Genomic DNA, 24,117 nt, shown 5'->3' with positions numbered 1-24,117 from the left:
TAAAGTTGTCAACATTTTAATTTAACAGTTTTATGGTGAAGTCGTATTTACTATGACTTTAGCATTATTTTTTTTACGAATCAGTAGTAGTAATTTATATTGTCTGAGATAAATACGATTTCTTCACCAATACAATCAGCACACTATTTAGCCAAAAGTTGTATCCTCCAAATACGGTTCCTTCAAAACTTTCTTATTCACACAACTTGTTCAATTTTAAAATAATAAAAAAATGCATGACTTAATTCTAAAAAAAAAAAAGACTGTCAATTTCAGAAATAACGAAATCAAATTACACTATTTTGCGGGAAAAAAAAACCATTCTTGTTAACTCCAAGTTTAATGAAAGAATAAAAAATGGCACAATACTAATAATTTTTTTGAAATAATTATCTTCTCTTCTCATTTAAATGAATAAGAGACTAACCTCGATGCAAGTATTATCATTGGAGATTAATCTTACTTCCAATAACTTAAAATATATTGCAGAAAAAATAAACAAATATAATATTTAAAATTGCATTTAATTTTGAATGCAATTTCAGATTGATTATGTTTCAGTACGTCCAATCGATTATTTAGAAATTGAGGTTAAAGAAAGTTTATATATATCTTACTCTCTTGACTTACTGAAGTGTCTTTTCAGGATAAAACTGTGACGAAATTTCGAGTTCCAAAACGGATAATAACTCAGATACAATAATTTGATCTTAGCGATATCATCTCAACAAACTTAAGGTCGAAACAATTCAAATATGTCCAAAAGAAAAATGGTCCCACGTGGTGAAAGGTGTACGGTTCTTTTATGGCGGTGGACAATGTGAATAGGATAAGTGTATAGTGTAAGTGTGTGGCTGAGATTATTTGTCTACATGTTCTATGGTTCCATTTCTAACTTCAAATTAATTTACTTTTTACTTTTCTTTTAGCTAATAATATCTTCATCAATATCAATATTTAGAAGGTTGAATATTCTTCAAATTTATATACACGCAAAAACAAACCTTTTAAAATGATTGTACTGGCTAGGCCGAAAGGCTGAGAGAACGTCAGCATATGATGAAAAGCTAAAATAAAATAAATAAATAATAAAATAAGGGAACACTGTATCAAAGTCCAAATAAATAGGTCTAAAACAATTACAATATATTTAAGGTGCAAAGAGTAAAAACCCAATTAAATCAAAAGTCTAACAAGTGAGTGCCATAAATAGGCGATTTGCTTAAGAGGTAGGTAGAGTTATTTTTATCTGATAATCAAACATATTGATTATGACTTTATCATCGAAGCCCCTTGCAGGTACACATACTCGCTCGAGAGTTGACCCTAAGCTCAGAAGCTGAAAGTTCAACTTGACCAAGCTTGATAAGTGAGAGTCCATATCCTGTACCCAAGAACCAGGCTAAGACCAAATTAGTGGACCTTGTAGCCTAAATCCCAAGTCAACATCAAGAGACTGAGAAGTCGAGAAGACAAAAGGATAAAGAGTTAATTGTTTATGGGCCCTGTAAGAACATTTTGGCGCCCACAGTTGGGCCGAGAAGCAAGTTAGCTGAAGAAGTGAGGTATGGTGAGTAGAAAAAGAGATCAACCAGGATAAATATGAAAGAATCCAACTATGGATAAATATGATGGAAGTACAGATCCTGATGAACATATAACAATTTATACAACACAGGTAAACCTGTATACATGGAATGATGCCATTTTATGCTGAGTATTTCCAACAACCTTGAAGGGAGCAACTTTAAGTTGGTTTACTGGGTAGTCGCCACTATCTATTGACTGTTTTGATACATTAGTTGAGAAGTTTGGAGCTTAGTTTTCCACAAGTCGGCCACATCATTTAACATTAATTGCTTTGGTAAATATAAGGCAAGAGAAGGAAGAATCGTTAAGGTTATTCATGGAGCGCTTTGGAAAGGTTGCACTGAGTATTCACAATCTAAGTCCAGAGGTTACGATGCATCATATTATTACGGATTTAAGACCGGGACCATTTGCCGACATTCTTTGTAAAAAACCGACAACAAATCTTGATTTAGGATTAGGCAAAATTTAGTTCCTTTTTGTCTTGTGGATGTATGTTTTGGATTGTGGAGGAAAAGGTAAATTTGGAGGACAATGAGGGAGGTTTGGTCAATGAATTATTTGATGATGGAGAAGAAAAAAAATTACACAATTTTAAAAAAGTTGGGGGATAAAAAATTTAGAAAGAAGAAAAATGTAGATGATTTATGTAGGTTGTACACATTGCTTACTGTTCTAGCCAACACAGATAACTCTTAACTAGAGCATCAAAGATAATCCAGAAATAATGGTTTCCAGTTCTAGTGTTGTGTCTTCTGCTCGACCTCCCTTCTCCTTTATAGAAGGCTCATCGCCTATCCCTCTTTGTAGCAGTCTTTCCAGACTTAATTCCTTCATTAATTCCCGTAACCCCCTTCAAGTAACTCCTTCAAAGCTCTTTATGGAGATTCTTAAAGTATCATCATTAGGCCTTCGGTAACAGGGCGTTACGACATCCTAACTGGGTTGACCCCTGACCTCACTATTGAAAACAAGCTTTGATGTCTCCAAATCCATGAAGATTGGTTGAAGGCTTTGCCGCTGCTTGTGTGTGTGGGTTTTGGGTAGTTTGAATTTGTAATCCACTCATAGAACTAATCCAAGTTTATTTGATTTTTAATCCTTTTGAAAAAAGATGTGTTTTCAAAGAGAAATGGAAAATCATCTTGTTGAATTGTTGTTTCAACAAGTTGTTTTACATTTAGAGGTTTTTTAAAATGATTTGAAACTGTTTGACTTTGCTGTCAAACCAATTCAATGAGTTGTTTCAAAAAATCAATCGTTTGCTTTTTTATTTTTCTTAACAGAATTTTGTTAAGTTAGTTCAATCTGTTTTAATTAATTTAAAACTGATTTTGTTCTTGCATTAAATGTTTTTAACAATTGATTGGAGTATATATAATTTGTTTTACGCTCTGGTCGTTATTAATTCACAAGATTGGTTAAAGCTTTGGATTCTTTCGAAGAGTGGAATAGGATTACACTGTATTTTATTCTTTTCAATTTGTGATTGTATCAGGTGTGATCATTCCTTTTCTCTTAACAATTGTATTTCTGTAATGATTGTTGGTGTGCAGATTCAGAGGGTGTTCTGAATTCTGTGTTGTGATTGCCAAAGGACGTGTGTGTTCTTGAATGGTTCAAGATCACCACTTTGGTGTGTGTTGTAATCAAGGCGTGTTTGACTGCATAGTGGAATACTCAGAGGTTTTATGAGGACTGGATGTTGCTCTTGGCTAAGAGTAAACCAATATAAATTTACTGTGTGAATCTCTCTACCCCTCATCTCTTTAAATTTGTTTTTTGCTTGAAGTGTATAATTGCTGCTATAAACAATCGATTGTTTCACAAAAGCAACTAGTTGATTTTCTGTTGTTTCTATGAAAACTATTTTTAAATACAGCTGAATAGATTTATGATTAATTGATTCTCTTTTATCTTCATTGTACCTTAAAAATTTGCGAATTTTTTTATAAACAATCCCCCCCCCCCCTTTTGTTTAAGACCTACAATTCTAACACTCACAACCTCTTAGTCTCAGGCATGAGCCAATGAGGCTTAACAAGCCTTCAAACGTTACAATATCCTAACTGGGTCGGCCCATGACCTCACACTTACATTATGTGTTTTCTATCTTCCTATGATTGTTTTGTATATTATGTTGACAGTAGTTGAATGTTTTTTGAAATGGCATAGTGTTGAATAAATAAATAATATATTGTTTTGTGTTTTGATTTTGTAGTTACGAATTAGACACAATGTGCACAATGCACATATTGTAGAAATCAACCGTAACCTTATGCCTTTCAATGACAAAGGATTTAACAAACACCATTTAAATGAATGGTTGAAGTAGACAATGTGTTGAACATTTCTAACAGTCTTCTCTAAGAGCTAATGAGTAGATGGTCAGCGAATATAATGCATTTAGGATTAGGCAAAATTTAGTTCCTTTTTGTCTTGTGGATGTATGTTTTGGATTAGAGTTGTTGGTTGTGGAGGAAGAGGTAATTTTGGAGGACAATGGGGGAGGTTTGGTCAATGACTTGTTTGACAATGGAGAAGAAATAAAATTACATACAATTTTAAATAAGTTGGGGGATAAAAAATTTAGAAAAAAGAAAAATGTAGATGATTTCTGGAGGTTGTACATATTGGTTGCATTATGTGTTTTCTATCTTCCTAGAACTTCTAGGACATTTCCTTCTTTTCCTTTTAAACTGTTAGACAATTTAAATGCCCTACATGTATATAATTGGGGGGTGCAGTTCATAATTTATTAGTTTCCAGTTTGATAAGGGCATCTAAAGTTTATTATCAAGACAAGAATGCCCGTGAGATATATTTGGCAGGTTGTGTTGTCGTGTTGCAGGTCAATGAAAATTGTGACAAGTAAGTTTGTAATGAATTGGTCATTATTTGAAATGTTAATTAGTTGTGTATTTATTTTTTTTAGAAATAGGTGTAGGCAGTTCATCATGTTGGTGTTGGGAACCGTGTTGATTGTCCTTGTTTTCCATGCTTTTTGCATTGGCCACATGTAAGAAAGTTACGTGAAGGATTTTTATCTGTTGGAGGTATTTTATTGTTTGGTTAAGTTTTTGGTGCATATTGTTGCATTATTTTTTAATGATTTGAAAATATTCATTTCCAGATTGTATGGGATTGACTAGTGAGTGCAAATGACAAAGGTTTGGAAATGGTGTTGAGGAAGTTGGAGAATTTAGTTATTGTATAAGTGAGTGAGAAAAGTTACTTGAGCAACATAAAGTTTGTGAAAAACCAGGTGCAGGTAACCAAAAGAGGATAGTTGATTTGGATAAGCAAATCAGAGAGGTCCAAGAACTTGTTCATAAAGAAAACCATTGATCACTTGGATTTGTTTCTACTGAAGCCAACCAACCTCTACTGGTCTAAGCTCACCTGGTTTGGATCTGTTTAGGATTTATAGAACGATGTGTTTGTTGCAGGTTTACACATGAACCGATAAATTAATATACCGAATCTGTGACATAATTTATGTTAGTGATTACTTGAGTTATTATTTTTGCATGATTGATAAATTGGTGTTAATGTTGTTGTAGTGTTATTGTTGACATTGAAAAAGAACATATTGACGGGATTGGACTTGTAATAATTCAATTCGTGCTCAAGAATTGATAACACGATAGAAATTTACATAACGTTATGTTTGTTTATGTACATATTCTTTGTTATATTATTTAGTTATTTATGTTCAATGTGTTTGTAGGTTATGTTATTTGTAATCGAGTTGTTAAATTTGAATGAATTTGAAATAACTGAAGTAGTGAAGTGGTTTTGCTTTAATATTTTGTTTTGCGGTTAGTGTGGATTTAAATTTGTTGTTATTTGTTTCAAGTTTTTGGTAATAGTACTAACTTAGTTGGTTCTTACAGAGTCACGTAATTCAAGAAATGAAATTGAAAGTAAGAGGGAGATCGTGGACCAATTCTTATTACAACTCCTTTTATGCAAAAGTTTTATTTCCATTTCAAGCAATAACATATTCTGATTTTGTAAGTCTATATTAGTCATCTTTTATGTATATAAATGTTGTTGCTCTTTACAATGACGATGTTGAGTGAATTTTAAATTTTGCACTTGTAGGTATTTGTGCCAACAGTCTTCAACACTAAATTGTGGCACTAGACAATTGCATGTGCTCTACTCACTTGGTCATACAATTGAAGCACAACACAAAATTGATAAAGCAAAAATAAAATAGTAGCATATTATGTAATAATGGATGAATTTTAAGCTTGAGATTTCTTTATGATTGTTGTTATATTAATGTTGTGGGTTCATCGACTTGAGCATCTTTATGGAATTCTTGACGACTTCTATGGAAAGTGTGATCGTCGTATTAAACTGATTATTATTTATTTTGATTTCATATGAATTTTAATTATTGTTGTATTTTAATAATTTCTTTGATGTAGACCAACTCTAATTTCATTGTCACCAACTCTAACATCCATCCAATGCATAATACGAGAATATTTATTTCCACTCCTCCGCACGTGACGTTTGTAAGAGAACAAATGCTCCATCGCCCATATCTAAATAATGAATATCAAAAATTCATTTATTATGAACTCAAACACATGGAAAATTATTACAAACAATTCCCAATACCGTCAAAATATTTCATATTACCTGCAACAAGTAAACACAACCATCCACATAGATAGACGAATTACTTTCGTTGGCATACACATCGAAACTAAACACAAACTATCAACCAAAAACTCATACACTACGAAATCATATACCAATTTATTATTTCCCTATCTCTCCTATTTACCAAACTAAGCATGTGTTTGGTTTGGTAACATAATTTATCTAAATTATAAATGGAATTAGAAGATGGAATCACTAGTAAAAAAATAATCACGAATTATTATGACTTATTTGATAATATTATTTCATGTGTATTCGACAAAGATGATTTTTTTTTATAACTTTTAACTTATTTAATATCATAACTTTTCAAAATAATCTACTATGATGAAAATTATATTTTACCATCAATACTCGATTTTCTTCATAAACAATATAATTTTATTTGATATTTTTTAAAATAAAGAAAAAAAAGTTATTCTAAAATTCAGTAAGTTGAACTAGTTATATTAAGTCAAGCCGTGTTCAATAATGACAATTTAAGTTATATTAAGCTGAAATTGTATTTGGTAATTACGATTTCAGTTGTATCAATAATTTTCACATTTTATCTTCTATTGTAAGATATGTACTTACTTTGTCCTTTGCCAAAATCAGCTTAAAGTTGAACAATTTAAATTAAAAGTGTTTGGTAGAACTAAGTTGTTAAAAGATAAATAAGAATATAATTTGTTATTGAATTAAATATTAATATTAAGTAATATTTTTAATAATTATACTTTAACATTTTAAATTTTCTAATCTAAAAGTTATAAATTTTGAGTAATATTTTTGTAAGAATTTATATTTCATTATAACTTTAAATAGTTATGTTTTTAATTAACATATTTTATTAGAAATAAAAGAAATATTTAAATAATTAAAATATATTAATAATATAAAAAGCGCGTAGCATAGAAGCAATATCTAAATACCGTAGTAATAAGGGTTTCTTCATTATGGTTTATTATTATTAAGGAGTATTGAGGTTTTCTTTTCTAAATAGTGTAATTTTATTTGATATTTCTTAAAATAAGTAAAAAAAAATACTCTTGAATTAAATAAGTTGAATATGTGAAGTATGGCTCATCTATAAAATATTTCATATACAGAATATGTACCTGTAATAGTTACTACTACATCAGAAAGAGAATGGAGAATGGGAATAATACTTTACTTATCATACCAGAAACAGTTAACAACAGCAGCAAAACCTTATCGCACAATATTTCTTCTGAGATGGAAATAGTTTACTGGTACAAGTAGGAAATCAAGATTTATGAAGCAGTGTTGAAGCCAAAAGCTTGATGCTACCTAACCCAGAAAAAGAAAAGTGGAAATAGAGGGTTATAGCTAGAATAACCAAGCTTGCACCATCAAAGTAGAAGAGAGGCTAGAAGCACTGTCAGAGAGGACATGAAGAAGCAGACAGCAACCTTAGCCTGTGCATTTTGTGGTGGTTGTGCTCCTGGTGCAGCTCCATCAATGGAGTTAGATGGGGCTATTTTAGAAAAAGGAGCCAAAGGGGGTTCTGTAACATCAGCTTCGGTCAGGGAAGGGGCTGGAGCCATAGCTGGTGGTAAGGAAGATTTGTCTACGAGTTGAAAAAGACCACCTATTGGAACTGGTCTCATGTAAGGAGGAGGAGTGCTGTCACCCAAATTTAAGCATCTGTTCCCTGCAGTAGGTTCATGAAAATCATATAATCAGTAATCAGATATGAGACTTAATTGTATATTTGAATTTGATAATAGAGGAAATCATAAAAGAGTGAGACTAATCAACTGTTTGTTATATGGTTATGGCTATGGCTAAGGGAATTATGAAGGATAATTTACTATATATGGAAGAGGATTGGAAGTAAAAGGTGCTTAAAAGCCTACAGTTATTTAACAGAAAATATGAAAACCAAATAGTTCCAAAATTGCATCTTTAGTGAATTACAAGAACAATAAAATAAAAGGTTTTGTATGCACTTACTTCTGTATCTATTGGCTGTTTGAGGGAAGCCTGTGATGACACCATCAATTCTAGCACCCTAAACAAATGTGTTGATCTGCACAGTTGCATCTGAGAAGAAATCCCATGCCTGAGATACATACTCATTGTTGAATGTTTGTACATAAACAGAGAGATTATAAGAGTTGAACTTTGACACAGTTTTTGTAGAGCCAGTCACGAAGAACAAAGCATTTTTCGGGTACACAGAGTCCCTTGCGACAACTACAGAATGAGCAAATGTTTTGATATCCGAAAGAGCTGAATCAACTACATCACTAACTATCTCTGGAATGGAGTAGACAAGTTCATACTTTGTTTTCTCCTTGAATTTCAGTAGTACAGAACTATCACTGGACTGAATCATGACGTTTGGAGTCCCTGGTTTGTCATAACCTGCTTTGCTCAAAGTATCACTCACTGCATCAATCACGCTTAAGTTTTGTTCCCTTGCAAGGTACGGTGCACTCTGATAATAGTAGAAAACAACATAATTACAATACAAAATACTCAAGTTTCAACTTGTCATATAAAATTTCCTTTTTCTATAATTATAATTAATGCAGTACACTATTTAATACATATTTTATAATCATATTTTTTTAAGCTAATAACTAAGAGAAACACTTTTCTAAAAGATATATTGTTAATGTTTTTCATTAATCACACTTTAAGATATAAATTGTATATAAATATTAATATGTATTTATACAATATATAAATATAATTATATTAAAATAATACTGATTTTATAACAAATTAATATTTCAATGTACATATTTAAATATTATATATTATATATTTATTAATTAATTTATATACAAGCGGAGACATATACTTGGCCGTTTGTATATTAGCTTTTTTATTGTATTAAGAAAAAAATAATTTGTGAATATTATTTTAAGAAAATATATATCTAGTAGTTATTTTAAATAAAAAAAGATATTTAATTAGTTTTAAACAAATGTATATTTTTTAGCAAATAGAAAGATTGTTTTTATTTATTAAAAAAATATAATCATCTAATTAAAAATAACACAAAAATTAATTAAATAAATAAATTATCTATATACCTACATGTAAAGAGGATTCCTTTTCATAACAATTTTTTTTACACAAATTTTGTCTGATTCAAAACTATTTAATAATATATCCCATTTTATTAGTACAATATTATTTAAGAAATAAAATTATTTTTAATTTTTTAAATTAATGTTAAGGAAGTTTTTATATGCAAACTAATTTCTCACTCTTCTCTTAATTCTTTATTTGAAGACAACAAAACAACATAAAGAAAGAGTATGGTCTTACCCTAATTTGGTTCCACATCAAATCTCACATATCAAATAACATAACTTCCATTTTCTATTCATTCTCTCCACTCCATTTCAAGTAACTTTATTATTTGGTAAAAACATAATTCTTTTGTATCTATCATCAAATAAATCATAACTTTAACATGAACATCATGACACTCTTCGTAAACTACCAATGAAAGAAAAAAAAAACTCAAACCCTAAACTCAAACTAAAAGAGAAGAAGAAAGAGTTTGATTAATTTATTTACATTTTTTTTAACATATTATTTATTGCTTTTCAATTTTAACTTATTCAAAATTGTTTGTATGTATGTTAAATTTCATCGTAAAAATTAAATAGAACGGTCACAAAAATACCTTTTCTGCTAGTCTTTTATATATATATATATATATATATATATATATATATATATTATTATGTTTTAAAATATATTTTAAGGTTAGCATTATTTTTATTTAATTTTTAAATTAACACTGACCACCCATTCATTTAACCAGTTCTCGTCTTTAAGCTCCGATGGGGAGCCTTTGGCGCGCGGCGATCGACATGTCGGAGAATCCCACCGTCTACAACGGCGTCGAGTTCTGGTCCAACCCCGAGCGCACCGGCTGGCTCACCAAGCAGGGCGAGTACATTAAGACCTGACGACGCCGCTGGTTCGTTCTTAAGCAGGACAAATTTTTCTGGTTCAAGGAATCCACTGTCTCACGCGCCTCTCGACCACGCGGCGGCGTCTCCGTCGCCAACTGCCTTACCGTTAAAGGCTCCGAAGACATCCTTAACAAGCCGAACGCATTTGAACTTTCCACATGCTCCGACACCATGTACTTCATTGCCGATTCCGAGAAGGAGAAGGAGGACTGGATCAACTCCATTGGTCGCTCCGTCGTCCAACACTCCAGATCCGATTCCGTGATCGTTATTATGATAACAACTCTGCCAAGCGTTGATCACGCGCTCTGCAATCCACTTTCCTCTTTCGGTGAATTCTCCTTTTTCTTTTGTTGTTTTACTATGTTTGTGTATATTATAATGATTATTATTACATCAATCGCCGATCGTGCTCGTTTTTGCGATAAAACTCTGTTTATGTACCTAACTGCTATCAAATTGTAATGATTTTGGGTATGGATTGGTCCAATCTTTTCAATGTAATAGTACAATGAAAACTTATAACAAGTTATGTATTAGAGAAATCATCCGTTCATAATTCAATCAGAATTTGGGAAATAGCAGAAAGTAAAGGAAATTTGTTTATTGTCCTCTTCCTACTCTGGATCAATGGATCAATGGAAACCCAAGGTTCACGAAAGCAAGAATGGTGTCAAAAGTAAGCTTTCCCAGAAATTGGAGAAGGAAAACAAACATTTCTTGTGTGACAGCCGATCGATGTTTGATCATTGTAAGTATTGCAAAACATATTAGAGATAGCATTTCAATTAACAAAATTATAAACACAAACTCGAAATTGTATCCTTATTTTCATGGCATGCTAAATACAATTTTAAAATTTAACTGGTTTATTAGTTTAGTATTGATATTGTTTTATCTGAAGAAATATTGTTCTTCTAGTAATAAGGATTACTACATGTCTATAACAACGAAACAATTCATAGTTTAATTTTATGCCTTGGCACATCTAGTTCTAGTTCTCTAATTTTCTATTCATTTTTCTCAAAGTTCATTAGAACATTCAGAAGTAGTTACCTAATGCCTCTCACGGATCATGACAAATGATTTTTTATGGTTTACCATATGGCTTACTCAGTTAAATGTGCATTACTACATTTCACCAAAGATATTGCATGTTCACATACTGAATTACTGAAATAATGGCATGAACAGAACTCACCTCAATGATGATCACAACACCTAATAGGGAAGTATGACCTTGTGTGAAGTTCAAGAACTCTGATAATGTTAACAATGATACTTTCTCGTTAAATTTTGGGTTTCTATACAAATTGTAGTCGCTAAACGGGTTCAGCATTGAGACTGCAGGCAAAAGGAAGAAAAGAAAAATATTGTCGTCAAATATTTGCTTTTACATTTTCGTATATTGATAGGTAAAATATATTCATACAAAAGAAAAAGCAACTGAGGGAAAAATAAATAAATAAAAAATCATGACATTAGTCTTTCAAGAAGTTACAAATAACTTGAGATTTGTCAGAGCAAGGATCAGTGCACCTCTTTGAGGTCCATATCCAGCCTTAAATCATATATTTTACACATAAGAACACCAAAAAAATGATGATAAGTGTTTTCGAATTAGTTTTTTCAGTATTTAAATTGATCCTACGAACACTAATGCATCGGGGAGGAAATCCATCTAGATTGGATGTGTCCCAAATGACAGGAGACACTAGAACTCAATGGCTTAAGGTCAAAATCATAACAATAATTAAAATTGGTTATCATGTAAAGAGAAGGTCAAAATTAATTTTGTCCCAATTATTCCTAACAGGTGATTTGCTTGTGTTTTGTATTTACATCTCATTAGACATGAAATTTCACTTAATTGAGGTATATAACATTCATTTTTTGATAAGTGTCTTATATAAATAATCGTGTGTGTTGTGTATTTATATCTCATTAGACATGAACTTTCACTTAATTGAGGTATATAACATTCAGTGTTTGATAAGTCTATTATATAAATAATCGGAATGAAGAGTAAAGGACCATTTGACTTACGACTCAATCTTTTTATATCATTCCATGCCAAGTCGAATGCAAATATTCCATCACCAGCTTGGATCTCTGGAATAGATTTGCTTAGGTTGCTGACACTTGATTTAGCAACATTTGTGCTCTTAATAAGATCAATAGAGTTAAAGCAAAATGGTATTCCATCCTTTGACATTTGAACAGGACAGTCAAGAATATCCACACCATCTAAAATAGCCTTTTTATATGCTAAGTCGGTACAAGGAGGATAATCTCCACTTGCTCCATATTTTGAGATGACCAAAGTGTTAACTAAGACATGAATAGAATGAATGTATCTGGTTAACAATGATGCAATTTTCAATTTACACTAGCGTAGAAGTGTTACGCATCAAACAAGCAGGGATAAAGCAACGATATTAACACACCTTTTTTTGGAGCATTGAGGCCCATGTGCGCAAAGCAGTCTGCATAAAAAGAACAAAAATCAATAGTCATTTAAAGGGGGAAACTTTATACTCATGTATACACGCATTCTGAACTTAGTCAGGTTAGAATTGTTTAGTTTTGTAGAATCCACATGCAACTAAAATCAAGTACAGAAGTACACACATAGTTATAGAAGATACATAGTAAATCGATACATAAAATTTCAGCTTGGAAAAGTAATATAAAGGAAAAATACTTATATTTGGGTTAATGCAGTTAGGAAAATAAACACCATGTTTTATAGATGGTCGCCGAAAGTATTTAGTTGGAATTTTCCTAAAGAAGAAACCTAGTCTAAACTAGACTTGGCTTAAAAGTTAGCATAAAAAGAGAGTTGGTAGTGTCCGCCTAGGAGATTTTGAGTAAGATTATGTGCATACAATATCCTATATGTGTGATGGTCAATATAAGTTCCGCCAGTTACATTTCTTTGATCAAGAATTCTATGATATAACTTTCTGAGTCGCAACCCCGTGGAAAGGTCATCTACCCCTTACCTAGATTTAAAATAAATATAAAGTAGCTAACAAATCAATAACGTAGAATGTTGATCCCAAAATTTTAGAATCAAACAAAATCAAGCACGGTCACTTTAAAATTAACAAAGTAAAATTGCATAAACTCATTTAGGGTGATTCATCAAAATGTTATGCACACAAGCCTAGTACTAATAGTAGTAACAGGATCATAGGTGCATTAACTTCTTCCTAATGAAAAAATAAAATCTCAGTAGAAGAAATGGTAATAACAGACAAGATTTAATCAGTTTGTATGCATTATATACACGGAAGGCCATCCTAACAAAAAATGAGTAAGACATAACATACCTATAGCTGCAGATGACGTTAGGGGGAAGTCAGACAACACACCATCAACAGAAAAGTTTCCATTCTCAATGAAACTCAGGTGCTCGGAAACAGGGTCATAGCTGTAATTATAGCTGATTGGAATATCATTTTGAAAAGTTGAAGCAAAGACTTCTAGCCCCACTTTGTGCGCATCGGAGACCAAAGATGTATGTGGTTGTAGATAGTGACTTGTTGGATCCACAGGCCATATGTAATCTTTGGGAACAAGAATTCCTGAAGCAAATGTCTTGATAGATGTTAGATTTTGTAATAGTGAACCATAAGTCTGTTTGATTGATGGATCTACTTCCTCTTTTCCCAGAAACCTGAAGACCAGTTTTGTTATTTTGGGATTGATGTCTGTTTTTATACTTCTGAGAAAACTAGCTTCAGGTGATGAGATGTAACTGACATTTACTGTTGTGGAAACAGAACGTATGAAGTTTTTCATACTCAAATTGTGTTGAGTGTAGAATGCATCATGCTGCAAAATTTAAGAAAAAAACGTTTAGTTTTGTGAAGAACTAGAATACTACGTGATTGGAAATGCATTATACCTGTATGTTCAACCACAATCCTTGCGGGGATGTTGTGTTAACCACATCTTTCACAGTAAGAATTTCGAATCCTTTACCAATTGTGGTTGCTCGACTATGATCTCCCTGAACCACTGTCCAGTAACTAAAATTGTCAGTAATTAATATATATATATATATATATATATATTTCATTTAATACATGAATAAATGTCAGACATTACAAATCATTAATGTAAAATTTACACATGCTTCAAAATCATTGACCTACCTTAAAGTTGTTTTGGAGAACAAGATTAAAGATTTCAATTCGTTTATAAATATTGAGAAAGAGATTTTGGCATAAATCTATGGAAAGATTAGTTGTTTTTCTAGTATCCCATGCTCATTGCAATAAGCAAATAGGAGTAGGTAAATAACTTGTACAATCCAAGATCGAGAACAACCGATCTAGTGTCATCTCCAACGACCGACCGACATTCATCTCAGTGAAATAAATCTTATTCTGATACGTGCATCCCTTAAATAATTAAGTATGATTAAACAGACATATTATACTTAAATACACTCTAAAATCGTAATTAGGACCCAATTGAGCATTTAGTAGAATTTTGTATAGGTATAAGCCCATTAAAACTAGTGTAAATAGGGAGGTATCCTAAAGTAAAAACATTTTTAAGTTATTCCTTATAATTTTTTACTTTTGAACATCAAGATTATACTGACTTGAAATTCAGAGTGATTGCAGGTACCCTTACCGAGACCATACCAGACCAAGATCAAGACTTGTATCTAAGATCAAACTAGACTGAGAACGAGATATAGATTGAAACTAAGGCACGAAGTAGCATGAAGACTCAGAACGAATGAGCAATAGGAGTTGAAGAGAGTGGTCCTATAGGGACATTTTGGCCTTGTAAAAATATTTTGGCGCCCATCGATGGACCGTAAAAAACTCCTTGGCAGACTACATGTTGACCACGCAAAACATGACAAATGGCATATGCCAGCACGAGGAACCTCATGATAACCTAGTTAATCATATTGAAATGATGATGGAGTTACAAAGAGAAATAGAAACATTCAAGAGAAAGAATGTGGAAGAAATTGATGCCCTTTGATACAAAAACACAAGAATGAGATAAAAGGTGGAAGAACATACCTTTGCAGGTCAACACCGAACACAAAGACTCAACTAGCTCCAATGTACCAATTTTCCCAAAATGCAAGAGGTTGACAATTTTCAAAATGCTCAATCCCAACCACCAGTCTCTATGTATGCTTTCGGTGCCTCTATTCGTCAACACCCCTTCACGGAAGGTATAATGGAAACTCCCTCCCCTCAAATTGGAAGAGCCTAGATAGCCCACAAGGTCAACTATTTATAGACTCAATAAGGAATGAAGCAAATGGAACGTCACATCTATCCCAACTATCTTATCTTTCCATCCCAATGACTACAATCTCAAGACCTGTCACATTCATAACATGCGCTCTCTTTGATGCACCCTGGACCTTTTATACTCTTTGAAACGCTTCGCTCTCCTTGAGCCTAGGGGGCAAGTATACCACTTGGGATAGATGGTATCTTGGCAAAAAAAAATGATTTTTTCTTACAAAGGCTCTTTGGGTAAATCCACTTGAGCCTAGGGGGCCAATGTACTATCCAAGACAGAGAACATCTCAATCAACTAAGAACAGCTAAAGTAATCTCCAACGAATGACATACATTTCAATTAAATAATCATATCCTAACATGTTTAACTGACATGTTCCCCCTAACTAATTAAGAATGTTTAAGTAGATGATTATTCGTAAGCACGTCCTAAAACTGCAATTAGGACTTAGTTGGGTCGTTAGCAAAGTTCCATATAAGTATATGCCCATTAAAACTAGTATAAAAAGGGGATATCCTTAGGTAAAAACACTTTTGAGTGACTTATAATTGTCTACTTTTAAATATCAAGATTACACTGACTTAAGCATTTGGGTGATTGTAGATACCCCATTGAAATTAAACCAGATTGAGATCAAGACTTATAACCAACATTAAACTAGACTAAGACGTAGATATAGACTGAAACTAAGATATAAAGTATCATAGAAACTAGAATTGATCGATCATTAAGTGTTGAAGACAATAGTTTTATGGATATTTTTGCCTTATAAGAAAGTAAGATTCTTGAGTAGTCTACCCCCCTTCGAATGCGGAAACGGCTGCTAATACTCGGTAGGCTGAGGAGCAAAAGGAGGAATCCGCCCGAGGAGGGGCTCGCGTCTGATTAGCTAGTTGGTGAGGCAATAACTTACCAAGGCGATGATCAGTAGCTGGTCCGAGAGGATGATCAGCCACACTGGGACTGAGACACGACCCAGACTCCTACGGGAGGCAGCAGTGGGAAATTTTCCGCAATGGGCGAAAGCCTGACAGAGCAATGCCGCGTGAAGGTAGAAGGCCTACGAGTCTATCAATTTGTATTGAAGATAAGTTACATCATTACCATTACAATCTACTATTATGTGAAACACATTTTTCTTGAATGTGTAAGTTGCAACTAAATGATCAAAATAATAACCATGTAATAATTATTCAAGACAGTGATCATATGCATGGAGGGCATGCCCTCGTCTAGTCCAGAGGTGTAACCTTCCAAGGTTGATAGGCGTCTAAAAGTTTTCATATTACAAATATTATGTATTTATTTATTACATTCATATCTTTATATAGAAATATTTTTGAGAAATTTATTTTTTAAAAGATTTTTTTCCATCTATTTCTTTATCATTATTCTTTCTACCTTTAGACACATGAATATCCATCTATATCAATTAGATATAAGGTGAAATCATAAATGATACAAATATTTTAATTTTGTGAGATTAAATTGTTTATAAACCTATATAATAAATTAGTGTTAGAGTGTATCTTAATAAATTTTATTGGAACTTTCTCCCTCATAAGTAATTATAAGTAAGGATGGTTAAAATATTATGTATTGTAACTAAAGAGTAACTAGCCAACAAATAGGGATGAATTATATGATATCTATAATCTATTCTTTCAAGTATTTTATATTTATTTTATTGGTGAATAAATAGCACATCCCATGAACCATTCACCATGAGTATAGTCAGTTTTTCTAAGTGAGCTAACCCACTTCTCATATATTTTAGGTGGGTTGATTTTATTCAATCTAACCCATGTGTTAACACTTTGTATTCTTGACAAATATATATAACTAACTAAATTAATAAAAATTTTAATTTATGCAAACTAGTTAAAAGAATGTTGTATATGCAGAGATGAAGGCGTTATATTGTGTAAGAATAAATTAAGATGAGTTGAACTTACAGAAGACATTGGAACGTAGGTCCTTTAGGGTGTAGTCCACAGAAAAATAGCCATCGGTTTGTACACCATTAACTTGGTAAGACTTACTTTTATATTTATTATTTTGAGCAATATCAGTGGCATTTTCAAGCTTCACGTTTGGGACGCAGATCCCCTGCGAATCTTTCGTTAATTGCACGTCACACCATACTATCACATTTTTTAAACTAGCTGTTACACCAAAAATATAAGCTTTTTCACTCGAATCAGGAAATATCCCTGAAAAACCACCACGTGCTATCACCAACGGTGGATTTCCTGCACCAAAAACAACTCCTTCAAGTTAGCTTCAACACACACTACACATCACAATTTATTATCAGAGCGAACATCTATTACACAAGTTTCAAGGATTATTGAACCCATTAGGGGAAGTTATTGGAAAAAACATGTATAACAAGTACAAGATATAGGTAATGAAAGTTTTAAAATGAGTTTATCCAATTTACATTTTATAGAATTTTTTTAGGAGAAACTTCTTTGAGTAACACAATCGCTATCAAAAGTTTCGAGTTGTTTCAGATCTTAATGTTAGCTTATTCAATAATAGACGTGGGAATTTTTTGTGGAGGATTAAAAAAAATTACAAGTATTTTGAATTGCAAGATTCTTTCTTTCCTTTTACATATTTAAGAATAGCAGTAGGGGTTATTCCTAAAAAAGAAGCTATATGGAACTCGATTGTTGAGAAAAAGAAACTAAGACTATGGAAGCATAAACAACTCTCCTGTACAGAAAGGTTATGTCTTGTTAAGTTGATCATTTCATCCTTAACGTTATTCTTCCTATTCTCTTACAAAATACCGAGTGGTGTGGTCAGAAAGATAAAGAATATTTAGATGATGCTCTTCTGGGAAAGTGAAGAGGCTCAAAGGAAGATAACTTGGGTTAGATATAAGGATATATATGTTGTCCTAGGAGCCATGGAGTTTGCGGGTGAAAGATGTTAAACAATACACACTACTTGGATTGTTTCTTCCTGCACCTCCGTATCTTCTGCCACCTCCATACACAACATGAAAATACATTTTTATTTTTTTGTGTCATTTGAAAAAGGACTTCCAGATTACATAATCTGAAAACTAAATAAGACTTCCGAATTATGTAATTCGGAAAGTAATCATGCATCTGAAAAAAGGCTTCCAGATTATGTAATCCGGAAGCTAATTACAAATTTGAAAAATGACTTCCGAATTACATAATCTGGAATATTGTAGAGGGGCATTTTTGGAAATTAAAAAAATTATGAAGGTCCTAGAAGAAGGTATGGAGGTGCAGGAAGAAACAGTCCACTACTTAGCAAGTGGGCATAGAAAGTCATTCATCAAAAAGGGTTCTCTATGGGTTTTTTTGTATGGGAAGGGTGGAAAGGCCTTCAACTTAGGTAGGACACAAATGGGTTTGTGTATATGTGGTGGAGGGACATAAAAAGGGTGTGTAGAGTGAAAAATTACTCTGATTGGTTTTGGAAAGAGGTTTTGTGAAAAGTAAGGATGCAATATAAAAAATGGAAGGCAATTACTTACTACACTATATCAAATTTGAATATCCATTCGATTTTAGTGTGAAACAATAAAAATATCCTTAAATAAAATAATGATACGAATAAAAATATATTCTGATTTTTTTTTGAAATATATTTTGAATTTTTTTTTTCTGAAACACATTTTTTATGTTCCATAATTGTTTTTTCAAAATGAGATTTTTATTTTGAATTTTTATTTTCAAAAAACAATAATTTTTTTCCATATCTGTTTTTCCATAATGTATTATTTCCAATTTCTGATTTTTATTTCTAAATAAAAGATATTTTTGGAAATTTAAAATTGTGTAGGATGCAGGTTTAAAAATGTTGGGTGTAGAGAGAATTTGGCAAGGTGATAAGTGCATGGCAATGACTATCCGAGGCTATACCTAAGTTCGATGTTAAAGGATATGGGTGCATGATTACAAACTAGATGCATATGGAGCTTAAAGTGGTATAGGAGTTGGTTGATAACCTCACGGGAATGTTGACAAAATGTTCGAAATGACTACGCATGGTAGTGATGAATGGGGATGGGAAAAATATATTGGTGGACAATATAGTGTGGACTCTTTCTTCCCACACCTCCCTCCTTACCTTCTTGTGTCACCCCATATTAAATGTTAAAGTACTGTTTTATCCTTTTTTGTGTCACCCCCATACATAATCCGAAAGATTTTTTGGATCCAAAAGTGTTCTTGAGATTTATAAAATCTAGAACTCTTTTGGATTTGAAATAAGCCTACGGATTATGTAATCAGGATATATTCCAGATATATTTCGAATTACATAAACTGGAAGTTAATCTCATACTTAGAAAAGACTTCCGGATTATGTAATCCAGAAGCTAATCACACATCTGAAAAAAAAAGATTTCCGAATTACATAATTTAGAAGTCAATCTCATACTTAAAAAAGACTTCCGGATTATGTAATCCAGAAGCTAATCACACATTTGAAAAAAATAAAAAAGGTTTCCAGATTACATAATCCCGGAAGTCTATTCTAAGTAAGAGATTGACTTCTGAATTATGTAATCCGGAAGCTAATCACAAAAGAATTCCAGATTACATAATCCGGAAGCTAATTCTGGATCTAGAAAATACTTCCGAATTATGTAATCTGGAGTATTACAAAAAAGTATTTTTAGAATACAAAAAACTTATAGGGGTGGCACAAGAAGGTATGAAGGTGCATGAAGAAGCAGCCTATAGTGTGGCTTGTATATATGAAATCTTGCATGGAATAGTGTAGGATCATAGTTACAACCAATATCATAAGAAATATGGAATATCAAGGCACTCCAAGCGACACAAATAACTTTCAGGGGTGCCTTTTGTGCAATTGGTGTCAATTTTGGGCTTTATTTGTCACGAGTATAAAAATATTTTTAGTAGTAATTTTTCAACAAATATTTTAAACCTAAGATCTGTCATTTAAAATATGTTGAATGAAAAAGAGGAAAGATCTCCACCATAGAGAATGAGTTCTTCTACGATAAGAACTACTTTTTTAAATTCTCCCCCATTACCAAAAAAATCATTGTAGGACTTGAAAAAATTATTTAAGATCTGAAAGTGAAATTTATCATTAGAGCAAATTTTGAATGAGATCTTGAAAGATACTCTATCCTAAATGGCATATAAGAAGGTATAAATATATTAGTGAAAGTTGTAATAGGGATTTAGTGATTGAGAGATGATGAGAGCGGTGTGGTTTTTTCTATTGGGAGTGATAATAAGTAAGGATTTAGGGTGGATAAGTGCATGAATGTATTCTGATATAAGGAAAAGGAGAAAATAGAAAATAATACTAACAAAAGGTAAAGAGGATCGAGGGAATGATTTGAGTCTGGTTAATCAGGGATGGGTATTGTAGTGGTAGTGTGGGAAGAAAGGGATGAATACATAAAAGAGATGTGGGAGCTTGAACTCAAATGGTAGAGAAGAGTCTACTCTTAATCTAGAAATAATGAAGGACGAATCATGTTAGCACATAGTCGCTTTCAGTTATGATTTTTTCTTACTTAGACATTTTTTTTCAATCCAAAAGTATATCCAATATAAATTCAATTAATAAAATATGAATTTCAACTTTAAACGAATCTATAAAGATTAACATAATTATAAATTATATTTAAATATTTGTATTTTTTTTTCACACTTCTATAAAGATTAACATAATTATAAATATATTTAAATATTTGTATTTTTTTTCACACTTCTATGTATGAAAATTTATTATAGTGTCACCATCATTTTCACACCTAAACCATGCATGGTAAATAATATGTTCACTCCAACAATTATTCACATGTTTCGTTTTAATACAGTACGAAAAGAATTAAATTTTTGATACAAGAACTTTAATGATCATCAGGTTTGTTTAAATCTCATTAATGATTAATATAATTGAATGTGTTTGGTTTGATTTTTAATAATTTTCATGTATGTTCATTAAAAAATTAATTTTAATATGTAATTAATTTTCAAAAAGCGATATTAATAATTATAACGATCTAAAACAAAAAGAAATAAAAAAATATGAAAGTGACGGGTCAATTCACCCGTTTGTCCTATGACAATATGAATGACTATTTTCAATTTTGTACAATCTTGATAGGTCAGTCTGTCTCATCCCACTTTTGATGATTAATGACGGATCGATTCAAAATGAATTGGACTGACCTGTTCTGTCACCCATCTTTTTTTTGGCAATGATAATCTTTAGTAATAAACATACTTTATACATATGTATTTATTGAAATGTATCCCTAACAAATTGTAGAAGTTATTTAAGTAATATAACACATGATAAAAAATTAGAAATTTAATTCTTTGAAGATATTTAATTATTTCTTTAATGATGTATCATCTTATTTATGCTTTATGTTTTAGTGTGTCATAAAGTATATTAAGTTTTGCTCAATTTCTACTGAAAATAACTTTTAAACAAATATTAATTATAAAAATCTATTGATGATTTAAATATATATATATATATATATATATATATATATATAACTAAAAAGAACACTATTTATAACAACAAGTTGATTCTCCCACTCCAAAATACTCACTTCCTCATCCACTCTAATTCTGATATCATCAAATTAACTTATCAATATAATTTTCAAGGCACAAGAAGACGGTACAATACAGTATATCAATCCTCAGCCTCATTTATCACCCTTTTCACCAACACACTTCAATTAAAATTCGTATCTAATAATTGCACGGATAATATTCCTAATAACAACTTGGAATTAACACGAACTCGACCGAAAAGAACAAAAGGAACGTTAAATCAAGCTAAGGTAAGTTTGAATTGATCTCAGATCACTCTTCTTTTCATTATATGTGAGATAAATATATACCACTGAAACATAGTTAATTATATAAGTTTAGAAGAAGGTTAAGGTAAACTCCTAAAAACTAGATAAATATCTTACTTACATTAATTAGATCCAAAATTTACCTATAATTACAATATTTGAGAGTAATTATAATTGCAACGTGTGTTTGACTCTGTAACAGTAATCTGTACACTTCCTGTGTTTTAATTTTTCTGGTTTATTTTCCCAGTAACATTATCCACACAAAAAAAAGATAGAAGAGTGAAAAGAGAGACGAACCGGAGAGAGTGTTCCAAGTGGTTGCGTTGGATACTTGTGCAGAAACCAGAGGCAGCACCGAGTAAAGAAGAAGAAGAAGAAAATGAAGGAGAAAGAGTGAACGGAGAAGAGAGCGTGGTTTCCACATTCCAGCGGAATTTCAGTTTCCGGTGAAGTTCCGGCAGTACTTGGCGGAGAAGAAACTTAGAGTTTTGGCCACTCACCACAACCCTTGAGTGCTATATATCAGTGGGCTAAACTATCGTTTAAGTCACGTCGTGTGTCGTTTTAGCTATCGGCTAAGTCATATTTGTCCCTATAGAAGAAAAAGTGAGAAGGCGAAACGACAGCGTCAACGTATTTGTCCCTATAGAAGTGAAAACTTTACTTTACATTCAGCAGAAATAGTAACTTTCCTCCTTACACTGTGATTGTTTTAAATTAGTTTTTAAATGTTAATATATTAAAGAAAATTTTAAAAAGATAAAGTAGTTTTTATTTTATATTTATTTTTTCGTATTCTAAAAAATAAAATATCATTTTTATGTAAAAAAATTCTATATGTTATTATTAAATATAGTTTATTGATGACGATGTTATTTTTAAGAATTTTTTTAGTTTATTAATTATAAAAAATTAACTTAATTATTATCATAAATATTCAAGAATTAAAATTACTATCACCACTTATAAATTATATTGTAGTTAATGTGTGTCTTGAACTATTTGATAAGCTTTAATTAAGTCTCAAAACTATTTTTTTATTGGATTTAATTTTGTATTTATTTTAATTAGATATTTAACACTATTTTTTATTATAAGATTAAATAGAATAGACCTGAAAAAAAAAGTAAATACAAGTTCAAGAATTTAATTGAAAAATAATTAAATTGTTTACGGACCTTATAAAAAACAATTACACTATAATATACAAACATTTTCTGTTTTTTACTCACACTAATTATTTTTAAATGATTTATGCCAATATTATTTGCACATTTTAATTATTTCAAAAAACATTATACCATATTTTCTTATGAGAGATTGTTATATACATTAAAAATATGTAAATTAATAAAATCTCATATTTGATTAGCATAATTTATTCTAAATTGTTTTTATCCCATGATATTATTCACATAGAATATGTTTGGGAAAGTTTTTTCATAAATACTTAGGAATGAAAAAATAGAAAATTTTTATAAATTAAAATTAATTTTTCCATAAGTAAATTATTTTATAGAAATTCTTTTATCTTTTCCATATTTTTTTAATTTGTGTATAAATTAATTTTAGTTTATGAAAAAAATATTTTTTTTAAGAAAGATTTATGAATATAGACTTATTGTAATAGTATGGACTACGAGTGAAGAGGAAGAGAAGACTTCGAAGATTGCAAAGTAAATGAACAAACATACATATTTCATTAGTCACATTCAAATATTCATAATATTCATAGTAAATTTCTTGTGTTTCTCA

General features: G+C 31.3%; 2 protein-coding genes across 4 annotated transcripts; both read right to left on the bottom strand.

The window, feature by feature from the left end:
- Nucleotides 1-7,402: 7,402 nt before the first annotated feature.
- LOC137831291 (glycerophosphodiester phosphodiesterase GDPDL1-like) lies at nucleotides 7,403-22,913 on the bottom strand. 3 transcript variants are annotated; one of them, XM_068638908.1, is made up of 10 exons: nucleotides 22,660-22,881; nucleotides 17,462-17,758; nucleotides 14,131-14,243; nucleotides 13,553-14,057; nucleotides 12,665-12,703; nucleotides 12,264-12,548; nucleotides 11,419-11,561; nucleotides 8,562-8,716; nucleotides 8,230-8,472; nucleotides 7,403-7,927 (listed from the first exon to the last, which is right to left on the bottom strand). In XM_068638908.1, exons 1-9 carry the CDS (start codon nucleotides 22,784-22,786, stop codon nucleotides 8,385-8,387), a joined length of 1,752 nt encoding a protein of 583 aa, XP_068495009.1. In that variant the 5' UTR covers nucleotides 22,787-22,881; the 3' UTR covers nucleotides 7,403-7,927; nucleotides 8,230-8,384. The 3 variants fall into 3 exon arrangements, with proteins under 3 accessions (XP_068495009.1, XP_068495008.1, XP_068495010.1); XM_068638907.1 differs by having other exon boundaries at nucleotides 8,230-8,716; nucleotides 22,660-22,875; XM_068638909.1 differs by lacking the exon at nucleotides 12,264-12,548 and having other exon boundaries at nucleotides 8,230-8,716; nucleotides 22,660-22,913.
- LOC137833446 (glycerophosphodiester phosphodiesterase GDPDL4-like) lies at nucleotides 7,626-8,274 on the bottom strand. Its single transcript, XM_068641797.1, has 2 exons — nucleotides 8,226-8,274; nucleotides 7,626-7,927 (listed from the first exon to the last, which is right to left on the bottom strand). The coding sequence occupies exons 1-2, from the start codon at nucleotides 8,272-8,274 to the stop codon at nucleotides 7,626-7,628; spliced, it is 351 nt and encodes a 116-aa protein (XP_068497898.1).
- Nucleotides 22,914-24,117: the final 1,204 nt, after the last annotated feature.

This window comes from Phaseolus vulgaris, chromosome 6, assembly GCF_000499845.2.
Source record: "Phaseolus vulgaris cultivar G19833 chromosome 6, P. vulgaris v2.0, whole genome shotgun sequence".
In the NCBI taxonomy this organism is placed as follows: domain Eukaryota; kingdom Viridiplantae; phylum Streptophyta; class Magnoliopsida; order Fabales; family Fabaceae; genus Phaseolus; species Phaseolus vulgaris.
This window is presented reverse-complemented; position numbering and strand designations above follow the sequence as displayed.

What these genes read in the sequence shown, in the direction of transcription:
- LOC137831291 (XM_068638907.1), bottom strand. Translation starts at nt 22,786, where the DNA reads ATGTGGAAACCACGCTCTCTTCTCCGTTCACTCTTTCTCCTTCATTTT. An exon ending in CCTACGTTCCAATGTCTTCT is followed by an intron (nt 14,244 to 17,461) that starts GTAAGTTCAACT and finishes GTTACTGGACAG; the next exon opens with TGGTTCAGGGAGATCATAGT. An exon ending in CCTCAATGCTCCAAAAAAAG is followed by an intron (nt 12,549 to 12,664) that starts GTGTGTTAATAT and finishes TTCATGTCTTAG; the next exon opens with TTAACACTTTGGTCATCTCA.
- LOC137833446 (XM_068641797.1), bottom strand. Translation starts at nt 8,274, where the DNA reads ATGGTGTCATCACAGGCTTCCCTCAAACAGCCAATAGATACAGAAGTA. An exon ending in GCCAATAGATACAGAAGTAA is followed by an intron (nt 7,928 to 8,225) that starts GTGCATACAAAA and finishes AACCTACTGCAG; the next exon opens with GGAACAGATGCTTAAATTTG.